At 41.6% G+C, this 12,664-nt stretch overlaps 1 protein-coding gene across 1 annotated transcript in view; it reads right to left on the reverse strand.

The window, feature by feature from the left end:
- The window catches only part of LOC140210924 (dynein axonemal heavy chain 8-like), a 504,855-nt gene that overhangs the window by 427,477 nt on the left and 64,714 nt on the right, over positions 1-12,664 (reverse strand). Inside the window, exons 7-9 of the mRNA XM_072280194.1 lie at positions 9,508-9,621; positions 1,784-1,891; positions 1,590-1,691 (exon numbers count right to left, since the gene is read on the reverse strand). Of these exons, the coding sequence (XP_072136295.1) occupies positions 1,590-1,691; positions 1,784-1,891; positions 9,508-9,621 (324 nt within the window). The remainder of the gene's footprint in view (positions 1-1,589; positions 1,692-1,783; positions 1,892-9,507; positions 9,622-12,664) is intronic.

The following is a 12,664-nucleotide window of genomic DNA, read 5'->3' on the forward strand; positions in this document are numbered from 1 at the left end:
GGGGTAACCAAGAGGAGTGTTGGGTGAGTCGATAAGGAGGAATTCTGTGGACTCTGTTCTCCAACGGTAATGTACACAGGCAGTGTGTGCTCCAACCATGCCAAACAGATGCCTGTCAATGGCTAGAAGGAGTGAGATAGGCTTGGTCCAAGCTTCACATACAGAGCTTGGTCCAGAATGTTGCCTGCTGAGCCTTTACCAGAGCCTTCGGGTTGTGAAGAAGGACAGAGAGAATGAGTCAGGCTATGGTGCTGGAACAAGAGGCTGGGGGAGCTGACCAGATAGAAGGTTCCTTGTATCTACCTGGTGGTGCTATTTTCCCATACGTAGTTAGCATTTGATGCAAGGGTGTTCGGCTGCTCTGCAGTAAGAGCACAAGTTGTTTCCCCACTGAGGCTCAAGCTCTTGAGGGGTTAAGGCAGTTTTCTTAACTCCTGTGGTTCTGGAAGCATTGCTGAGGAGGGTCCTGCAGCCTGAAATAGTTCAGGGAATTGAACTGGGGCTCTGGATGATGATCTGGGGCACCATTTCATAAAACGCTTGTCAACACAGAGGGCCAGAGTGATCGGGCTTTCGTGGTCGGTGGGCATCTCCCAGGTAGGCAGCACATCTTTTAAGTGCTCCAACAGGCCATAATGGTAATGGGCCAGCAACACTTGCACATTACAGCTGCACTATGCCATGAGGGTCCCAAATTCCACGGTGTAATCCAGCACCAAGCGTGGTGAAGTACTTGATCCTCTGTCTCCCTTCCACTACCCAGACTGTTGAAAACCCAGTGCATCTCAGTGGTGAATTACTCATATTTACTGAGAATGGTGGTTTATTGTCTACTTAGCAGTTAAGAAAGAGATGACGGAAGCAATCCTGGCTCGGCCCATAGAATACACAGATGGCTGCAGCTCGAAGTGCAGGCGCACTGGGACAGGAAGTTGAAGCATCGGGTTGCAGATCTGTCGAAGTGTTCAGGCACTGGAATCCAGGACTCTGAGGGAGGAGGTTGACTGGTACAGCTTTGCTGTAACAAGACGGAGAGCTGGGTGTCCAGCAGATGATCAATGGTTTCCTGCTGCTTCTGGATTGTGTACTCTTGTCAGCAGCAACTTCCTTTCGGTGAGAAAACTCTTCACCCATCCTGTCAGGAAACATAGAGGAGGTTTGACCCAAGATGCTTTAGCGGTGAGTGATCATTTTGATAATAAAGTGCATAATAACAAGCCACGAGGGGCCACAAAACAAGGGAGAATGGATACTGAACACGACAAGGCAACAAGGTAACTGATGGCTAGAAACAAATGCTTGAGACTGGCTTGTTCAAAGGACTGTGCATGACAACTGGGTTTAAATAGGCTGCAGGCGATGAGTTGGAAACGAGTGGCAGGTCATTCCTGTTATCTGGGTGGAGACTGGGGGGTGCCTGTCTGTGTAGGCCTGACAAATGCTCCATTTGAAAAGAGGAATACAATAGTATATTAACAGGGTTAGATAAGGAAGGAGGCTTGTGTGGGCCATAAACACCACCATGCATCTGCAGGACTGAATAGTCTTGTTCCTCTGCTTTAAAAAAAATGCAATACAGAAAGTTTTACCTGCATTTTGTTAATAACAGTTTCATAATCCTGATCCCACACACGAACTGTCCCATCTTGTGTGATATATGCCTTGCAGGCAGTAACCATTTGATTTGTGACCTAAATTTTTTTAAAGAAAACAATATTATAGCTGAATTAATCAAAATCCAAATTAATGCTGTAGTTATATTCTTATAAATAAAAATACCTACCTTAATAAAGAGTGAAGTCAGCTGTTGTGAAGTGTTGTAATACCGCGACACATTATGAATCATTTGAATAGTATTGATTAAATTTGGAACACTCTTTGTCATAGTCACCTGGAAAAGGAATCACTTTATAACTGTGACAGGAGCAGACAAAGTTATTCTAAGATAGTACACAAATATAGAAGTTACATTATTCTGTTTGTCAGCTTTGCACAGAAGCCTTTTTTTTAAAAAGATTATTTAAATTCAGGTAAAAGCCTTTGAAGTAATCTGTGATAGTTTGAATTGAGATGCTAACCATTTTTAGCTCGGTTTTGACTTGTTCATAAAGGGCATGTTAGCTTAGAAATAAAAGGGAAGAAAAAAAGCATTAATATACAGAAAATAAACCAATAACTTTGGAAAATATTAGCTACATTGAAATCAAGACAATAAAAATATAGAGTCTCACTAGCCCTACCATTTGTACTTTGCCAGAACCATGGTGAAAATGCACTTAATGTACTATAACAGGGTTTCTTAACACATAAGTGTTAAGAGTAGAGTAGGAAAAACTCCAGCAGATCTTCCACACTTAATTTCCCAATAGTGACTGCTCAGTTAACAGCAAAGGATGGCAAATACTGTTAAAATCAAATAATAAATGTGTTTTAAGATGCAAATCACCATCTTCATGTATAATGTAAATGATAAAATTGTAAACGTACAAAGAGAAAATAGCTTGAACCATTGTCAAGTAAGGCCTTCCTATGATATACTTCGCTTATCCAGTTGGTAATCCTACATATTTTTTCAGATTTAAATCTGAAATCAATAGAACTCTGCTAACATATGTCATTGAGCAATATAGCATAGATCGGATATAATTACACTAGATGGTTTAAAAGGCACAAGGATCAAAGAGTCACAGTCAAATGCAGAGGAAAGGACCTTTTATCCTACCATTGTACCTATCTGCACTAATCCAATTTACCCACAAAGGGTCGATCATTTCCTATACCTTGACAATTCAAATGCTTATCTAAATACTTCTTAAATGCAGTGAGAATATCTGCCTCTGCCAAATCTGCAGGCACACATTCCAGATTCTTATCACAAGGTATTTAAAGACCCACTACAGAGAGTACAACTGTGACTGAATAAGGACGAAGGGCAAGTAGGAAACCTTGAATGTCAGGAGAGGTGATGAATTTAGTCAAAAAGGAAAAGGAAGCATAAATAAGATTTAGAACACTAAAATCAAAGGAGCTCATGAGGATTATTAAGAATCTAGAAAAGAACTCAAAAAGGAAATTAGGAGAGTCAGTGGCCATGGTAAGTAGTATTAAAGAGAATCAAAGGTATTCTATACATACATCGACATATTAGGGAAAACATTGGATAAAGGAGGAAGCATGTGCTTGGAGGAAGAGGATGTGTATGAGGTCCCAAATGAGTTTTTGCATGGTACTTACCAGGGAAAAGGATGCAGAGGATAGTAAGAGCAGTGTGAAATTTGCAAATATGCAAGGACATTTTGAGATGAAGAAAGTGGTGGAACATTCTGCTGGATATTCTTAGGGCCTGATAGGGCATATCCAGGTTATTAATAGAGGCAAGAGATTTGTTTGCTGAGGTCTTGACCTAGATCTTCGTGTCCTCTCTTATCAAAGGCAAGGTCCCAGGAGGATGGCAAGTAGATCATGCTGCTCTGTTATTCAAGAAGGGAAAAAGGGTCATTCCTGAAAACTATAGACTGGTTAGTCTCACATCAGTGGGATAGGATTTAGGAACAATTGGAAAAGCATGGCCTAACTGGAGACCATCACAATGTCTTTTTGCAGGGCAGGCCACATCTTACGAATCTGACTGAGCTGTTTGAGAATATGATGAAAGTGATTGATGAAGGTAGAGGTTTGGATGTTGTCTACATTGATTTTTGAAAGGCATTTGGCAAGATTCTCCATGGGAGGCTCACCCAGAAAATTAAGATGCATGGGATCCACAGTGACTTGGCAATTTGGATTCAGGATTTGCTTGCCCACAGAAGCCAGAGGGTAGTGGCCACTGGGACTTATTCTGGCTGGAGATCTGTGACTAATGGCTTTCTACAGGCATCTGTACTGGGACCACTGCTGCTTGTGATAAATATAAATGACCTGGATGAAAAAGAAGATAAGCTCGCAGATGATACAAAAATTGGGGATGTTGCGCAGAGTGTAGGAGAGTATCACACAATACAGAAGGATATCAAAATATATAGAACACTACAGCTCAGGAACAGGCCCTTGAGCCCACAGTGTTGTGCCTAACCAAATGAATTAATAATCAAATAGCCAATTAAACCAATCCCTTATGCCTACACAATGTTTGTATCCTTCCATTTTCCTCACATTCATGCACCTATCTAAACATCTCTTAAAACTCTGTAATGTATCTGCCCCAAGGCAGCGCATCCCAGGCACCCACCCCTCTTGTGTAGAAAAATTTGCCTCTTGCATCTCCTTTTAAATTATCCCCTCTCAGCTTAAATGCATGCCCTCTGTATTACAGACCTCTACCCTGGAAAACAAATACTGTCTACTCTATCAATGCCTATCATAATCTCATAAACCTCTATTAGATCTCCCATCAGCTTCCACAGCTCCAAGAAAACAACACATTTGCAGATACGGGTAGGGAAATAGCAGGAAGAGTTTAATCCAGTCAAACAGAAGATGTTGCACATTGGGAAATCAAATGTAAAGGGACAGAACACTGTTCATGACAAGACTCTCAACAGTGTGATGTACCGAGTGATCTTGTATCCAAGTCCAAAGATGCCTGCAAGTGGCTGTGCAGGTTGATAGAGGATAAAGAAAGCGTACGATATGCTTGCCTTTGTTGGTTCAAGAATCAGTCAGTTACGTTGCAGCCTTAATAACACTGGTCAGACCACATCTGGAGTACTAGTTCATTTCTAGTCACCCCATTATATAGGAAGGACATGGGGGATATGGTGCAGGTGCAGAAGAGATTTACCAGGACCCTACCTGGAATAGAGGACATACACGGTAAGGAGAGGTTAGACAAACTTGGGTTGTTTTCTCTGGAGCAGTGGCGGCTGAGGGGAGACCTCATATAAATGCTAATAGCATTATATGAAGCTAGATGGAGTTAATAGCTGGTATCCTTTGTCCCAGGGTTGAAATATCTAATGCCAAAGAACATACGTTTGAAGTGAGAAAGGACAAAGTTTTTTTTCTATCTATATAGAGTTGTGGGTGTCTGGAATGCAATGCTGGGGGTGGTTGTGGAGGCAAATATGGCAGAGGCATTTAAAGGCTGTTAGATAAGCACATGACTGTGCAGAGATGGAGGGATACAGACATTATGTAGGCAGAAGGGGTTAGATTATTGAATTTGTTATGCATTTAGTTATCAGTTTAGTTAGTTCAGCACAAGTTTGTGGGCTGAACGGCCTGTTCCTGAGCTGTACTACACTACTTTCTATGTTACGTATCAAAACTATTCTAGAACTGGATGGGGTTGACGATAATTCCTTTGTTACAGGACCCAAGGACAGATAGTGCTGGGGCTCTGGCAGAGATTTTCAAAGCTTTGCTGGACACTTGAAATACCAGGATAGCAAATGTGGTCCTCTTCCTCAGAAGTACAGATTGGAAGAGCCTCATAACAATGCAGTAGCTGTTGTTCAAATGAACTTTGGCAAGGCCTTTTACAAGGGCCCCAAGAAGAGCCCTCAAAAAGTTAGGGCCCACGGGACCCAAGGCAAGATTGTTCTCAGGATCCAAAACTGGCTGAACAACAGGAGAGTGTGATGGATTGGCCCTTGTGATGCAATGTCTGTGACTAGTACGAGGGTAAGCTACTACATTTGCTGTTTGTAATACATATAAATGACTTGAGTATAGATGCAGGAAGTATGGCAAATGAATTCACTGATGACAAGTTTGGTGAAGTTGCTGATGGTGGTGTGGAAGGTAGTTAAAGGCTGCAGAGAGAATTTGATGTGTTGTTGAAACAGAATGAAAATTAGCAGATGGAGTTTAATCCAGACAAGTATGAGATGATGAACTTTAGGAGTACTAATGATGCTAGCACATACAGTACACCACGAATAGTAGGTTTCAAGGGAGTATTTAAGAACAGACGGACCTTGGAGAGCAAGCCGACAGCTAACTGGAAGCAAATGGGTTTGATAATGTGGTTAAGGAGGCAAATGGCTTCCAGTAGTGAGGACATTGAATATAGAAGTAGGGAGGTTATGCTTCAACTTAATAACCGTATAACCATATAACAATTACAGCACGGAAACAGGCCATCTCGGCCATTCTGGTCCGTGCCGAACTCTTACTCTCACCTAATCCCACCGACCTGCACTCAGCCCATAACCCTCCATTCCTTTCCTGTCCATATATCTATCCAATTTAACTTTAAATGACAACATCGAACCTGCCTCAACCACTTCTGCTGGAAGTTCGTTCCACACAGCTACCACTCTCTGAGTAAAGAAGTTCCCCCTCATGTTACCCCTAAACTTTTGCCCTTTAACTCTCAACTCATGTCCTTTTGTTTGAATCTCCACCACTCTCAATGGAAAAAGCCTATCCACGTCAACTCTATCTATCCCCCTCATAATTTTAAACACCTCTATCAAGTCCCCCCTCAACCTTCTACGCTCCAAAGAATAAAGACCCAACTTGTTCAACCTTTCTCTGTAACTTAGGAGATGAAACACAGGCAACATTTTAGTAAATCTCCTCTGTACTCCCTCAATTTTATTGACATCTTTCCTATAATTGGGTGACCAGAACTGTACACAATACTCCAAATTTGGCCTCACCAATGCCTTATACGATGTCAACATTACATCCTAACTCCTATACTCAATGCTCTGATTAATAAAGGCCAGCATACCAAAAGCTTTCTTCACTACCCTAACCACGTGAGATTCCACCTTCAGGGAACTATGCACCACTATTCCTAGATCCCTCTGTTCTACAGCATTCTTCAATGCCCTACTATTTACCATGTATGTCCTATTTTGATTAGTCCTACCAAAATGTAGCACCTCAGATTTTTCAGCATTAAACTCCATCTGCCATCTTTCAGCCCACTCTTCTAACTGGCCTAAATCTCTCTGCAAGCTTTGAAAACCTACTTCATTATCCAAAAAGCCACCTATCTTAGTATCATCTGCATACTTACTAATCCAATTTACCACCCCATCATCCAGATCATTAATATATATGACAAACAACATTGGACCCAGTACAGATCCCTGAGGCACACCGCTACACACCGTCCTCCAATCTGACACACAGTTATCTACCACTACTCTCTGGCGTCTCCCATCCAGCCACTGCTGAATCCATTTACCACTTTGATATTAATGCCTAATGATTGAACCTTCCTAACTAACCTTCCATGTGGAACCTTCTCAAAGGCCTCACTGAAGTCCATATAGACAACATCCACTGCTTTACCCTCGTCAACTTTCTTAGTAACCTCATCAAAAAATTCAGTAATGACCTTCCACACACAAATCCATGTTCACTGTTCCTAATCAGACCCGGTCTATCCAGATAATTGTATATACCATCTCTAAGGATACTTCCAATCAATTTACCCACCACTGACGTCAAATTCACAGGCCAATAATTGCTAGGTTTACTCTTAGAACCCTTTTTAAATAATGGAACCACATGAGCAATACACCAAACCTCCGGCACCATCCCCGTTTCTAACGACATTTGAAATATTTCTGTCAGAGCCCCTGCTATTTCCACACTAACTTCCCTCAAGGTCCCAGGGAATATCTTGTCTGGACCTGGAGAGTTATCCACTTTTATATTTCTTAAAAGCGTCAGTACTTCCTCTTCTTTAATCGTCATACTTTCCATAACTACCCTTCTTGTTTCCTTTACCTTACACAATTCAATATCCTTCTCCTTGGTGAATACCGAAGAAAAGAAATTGTTCAAAACCTCCCCCAACTCTTTTGGCTCCGCACATAGCCATCCACTCTGATTCTCTAAGGGACCAATCTTATCCCTCACTATCCTTTTGCTATTAATATAACTGTAGAAACCCTTTGAATTTATTTTCACCTTACTTGCCAAAGCAGTCTCGTATCTTCTTTTAGCTTTTCTAATTTCTTTCTTAAGATTCTTTTTACATTCTTTATATTCCTCGAGCACCTCATTAACTCCAAGCTGCCTATATTTATTGTAGATCCCTCTCTTTTTCCAAACCAAGTTTCCAATATCCCTTGAAAACCATGGCTCTCTCAAACTTTTAACCTTTCCTTTCAACCTAACAGGAACATAAAAATCCTGTACCCTCAAAATTTCACATTTAAATGACCTCCATTTCTCTATTACATTCTTCCCATAAAACAAATTGTCCTAATCCACTCCTTCTAAATCCTTTCGCATCTCCTCAAAGTTAGCCTTTCTCCAATCAAAAATCTCAACCCTGGATCCAGTCCGATCCTTCTCCATAATTATATTGAAACTAATGGTATTGTGATCACTGGACCCGAAGTGCTCCCCAACACATACCTCCGTCACCTGACCTATCTCATTCCCTAACAGGAGATCCAACACTGCCCCTTCTCTAGTTGGGACCTCTATGTATTGCTGCAAAAAACTATCTTGCACACATTTTACAAACTTTTGGAATATCACAATCTTTGCATTCTCTAATTCTGTCACATTTCCTTTAAGAATGAGAACAAGATGCTGAAAGAAGTCATTGGGTCAGGCACATCTGTGGACAGAAATAGGCACTCAACAGATTAGGTTGAGACCCTTCAAAGAACAGAGGGAAGATTCTGATTCAGATTCATTTATTTATCACACGTACATTGAAACATACAATGAAATGTATCGTTTGTGTACTCCAAGGACATGTTGGGGGCAGCCCTCAAGTGTTGCCATACATTCCAGTGTCAACACAGCATGTCCACCACATTCATAGAACACACAAGCAGCAGCAACAACAACAAAACAGCAGGAAAACAACAACAGCAGAAGCAGCCCCTTACCTCCCTCCCACATTTACACACTTACAGTCCTCTAACCCCAAGACAGGCCATCTCCAGGCCTCCAGAGAACTCGGACTTACAGACATTGTGCTTTCAACTACCACAGCAGACTGGGACTTGCAGACCCAGGCTTCAGCCATCAGGCCTTGATTTCTGGATTCCAATTGACCTTCAGGGTTTGATGTTCAGTATCTACCTCAGGACTCGCCAATGGTGACAAGGACCGTGGATGATGACCATGAACTCTAGACTTGCAGACTCATGTACACGGGGGTCACCAGCCCTGGTGTCTCATGTCCATATGGAACTCCAATGCCGCAACCCACCAATAACTTGTTAACGTGTCTGTCAGCCCTCATCCTCGCTGGTCTGCGAAGGATAGGGCAAGGGCTGGCAAATAGCAAGCGAAAACAGCTGAGGAGGTGTTGATTGGCAGATAGAGGTGATGGGAGGAATTTCCTTCCTTTAAGACTCATGAATATAAGCCATCAGTTCCAGAGACTCTTCAGACTATAATCTCATGAGGTTTGACAGTCTAGTCAGGTTAAAAATAAACAGTACTACCAGATCTAATTTCTTAGCATTATGCAAAATTGTAACTTTGAAAAACCAGCTATAGAGGACCTCACCTTCCACTAGCATAATTCGCCATAAAGAATAAAAATCCTCCAGATGAAAAGTTGTCATAAAAACTTACTGGATCAGAATTGTAGAGTGGCTGACAGACTTGCTCCAATGCCTGCAGAAACTTCACATTGTCTTTTGCTGCATTAGCTGCATCGGTGATTTCAGAATCAATCCCTTGCCACATCTTTAAAAAAAAGAAAAACAAAGCACTCTTTATTCATAAGTGTTCAAGCTTCTGAGTCATTTAAACATTAATTGCAATTTATCATTACTATAATCAGTCCATTTAGTGAAAATATTTCACATTTTAAATTTGCATGGTCACTTTCTCCGTATCATCTTTTCGGCCTGTAACTCCTAAGCACGTACAGTTGTCCAATGTTGACTTCTAACACTTGCTTGATATCATTCATCCCACCACACAGCTCATTATCAAGTAGCTTCATTACTTTCCCTGGTAAGTTAGCTCACAGAAGATGGAAGGGAGCAGGGAACCTGGGGTGGAGCAAAGCCCAAGGTAACTGGCCCAGAGCAGGAATGCATTTGCACTCTAATCACTCTCCAGCTACTCTTCGTGTTGACAACTGAGCCATAAGACCACAAGTCTCTTCCACCATTTCATCATGGCTGATCTATTATTCCACTCCACCCCAATTTCCTGCCTTCTCCCCATATCCCTTAATGCCTTGACCAATTAAGAATCTATTGACCTTGCCTTAAATATTCACAAAAACTTGGCCTCCACAGCTGCCTGTGGCAATGAATTCCACAGATTTACCACTCTCTGGCTCAAGAAATTCCTTCTCATCTCCTTTCTAAAAGGACATCCCTGTACTCTGAGGCTGTTCCCTCTGGTCCGAGACTCTCCTACCATAGGAAGTATCCTCTCCACATCTGTTCTGCCAAGACCTTTCACCATTCAATAGGTTTCAATTAGGTCACCCCTCATTCTTCTGAATGCAGGCCCAGAGCTATCAACTGCTCTTCGTATGACAATCCTAGAATGATTTTCATTCACCTCCTTTGAACCCTCTCCAATGTCAGCACATCCTTTCTAAGATAAGGGGCCAAAACTGCTCACAATGCTCCATGAGGCTTATATTACATCCTTGCTTTTATATTCTAGTCCTCTTGAAAGGTATGATAATATTGCATTTGCCTTCCACACCACAGACTCAACATGCAAATTAACCTTTACGGAATCCTACACAAGGACTCCCAAGTCCCTTTGCACCTCAGATTTCTTAATTTTTTTCCTCCATTTAGAAAATAGTCTACCTTTTTATATCTTCTACCAAAGTGCATGTCCTGACATTGTATTCCACCTGCCACTTCTTTGCCAATGCTCTTAATCTGTCTGCCCTTCTGTAGCGTCCCTAATTCCTCAAAACTACCTTCCCCTGCAACCATCTTTGTATCGTGCACAAACTTTGCAACAAAGCCATCAGTTCCATCATCCAAGTCATTGCCATAGAAGCAGTCCCATCACAGACCCCTGTGGATCACCACTAGTCACCAGCAACCAACCAGAAAAGGCTCCTTTTATTCCCACTCTTTGTTTCTGCAATCAGCCACTGCTTTATCCATGCTGATATTTTTCCTGCAACACCATGGGCTCTTAACTTGTTAAGTAGCCTCATGTGTGGCACCTTGTCAAAATCCAAGTGCACATCAACCAAGGCTCCTTTGACTTGCAAATCTTGTACGTCTTATTTTTAAGGCAACTTATTTTTTATACTTTCTTACTCTCTTCTCATATTTCTATATCTGTGCATTTGTAATGGTATTGTGATCAATAAAGTATCTATCCTGCTTATTTCTTCAAAGAAATCCAACAGATCAGTCAGGCAAGATTTTCCCTTGAAGAAACCATGTTGACAAAAGCCTACTTTATCATGTGCCTCCAAGTACCCCGAAACCTCATCCTTAACAATTTATTTCAACCTCTTCCCAACCACTGAGATCAAACTAACTGGCCTATAATTTCCTTTCTTTGACCCCTCTCCCTTCCTGAAGGGAGGCGTGACTTTTGCAATTTTCCAGTCTTCCAGAACCATTCCAGAATCTAGTGATTCTTGAATGATCATTACTAATGCCTTCACAATCTCTTCAGCCACCTCTTACAGAACCCTAGGGTGTACACCATCGAGTCCAGGTGACTCACCTACCTTCAGACTTTTCAGTTTCCCAATAACTTTCTTCCTGGTAATAGCAACTTCACACACTTCTGACCCCTGACACTCTGGAACTTCCATCATACTGCTAGTGTCTTCCACAGTGAAGACTGATGCAAATAGTTATTCAGTTCATCCACCATTTCCTTGTCCTCCATTACTACCTCTCCAGCATCATTTTCCAGTGGTCTGATATCTACTCTCACCTATTTTACACTATATATCTGAAGAAACTATTGGTATGCTCTTCAATGTTATTGGCTAGCTTACTTTCATATTCCATCTTTTCGTTCTTAATGCCTTTCCCCCCAAGTTGCCTTCTTTTGGTTTCTAACAGCTTCCCAATCCTCTAACTTCCCACTAACTTTTGTTCTATTATATGCTCTCTCTGGCGTTTACGTTGGCATAGACTTCTCTTGTTAGCTATGGCTGTATCATCTCACTTTTTGAATACTTCTTCCTCTTTGGGATGTATATACCTTGCGCCTTCCAAATTGCTTCCAGAAATTTCACCATTGCTGCTCTGCCTTCTCCCTGCCAGTATTCTTTTCCAATCAATTTTGGCCAACTCCTCTCTCATGCCTCTGTAATTCCCTTTAAGGATATGGAAACACTGATACATCTGACTTTAGCTTCTTCTCATATTTCAGGGTGAATTCGATCACATTATGATCACTGACCCCAAGGGTTCTTCTACCTTAAGGTCGGTAATCAATTCCGGTTCGTTGCACAACACCCAATCCAAAATAGCTGATCCCCTAGTGGGCTCAACCATGAACTGCTCTAAAAAGCCATTTCATGGGCATTCTAGAAATTCCGCCTCTTGGGATCCAGCACCAACCTGATTTTCCCAATCTACCTGCATGTTGAAATCCCCCCATGACTATTGTAACATTGCCTTCTTTTTAACAAGGTGACTTCATTTTTTACCAACAAAGACATGCCAACCCCTCTACCTTCCTGCCTTTTTGATACAATGTGTATCCACAATCAGCCATAATCATTCAGCCATAATTCAGTGATGATTACAACATATTACATGCCAATCTGTAA

This window comes from Mobula birostris, chromosome 2 (assembly GCF_030028105.1).
Source record: "Mobula birostris isolate sMobBir1 chromosome 2, sMobBir1.hap1, whole genome shotgun sequence".
NCBI classification, from domain to species: Eukaryota; Metazoa; Chordata; class Chondrichthyes; order Myliobatiformes; family Myliobatidae; genus Mobula; species Mobula birostris.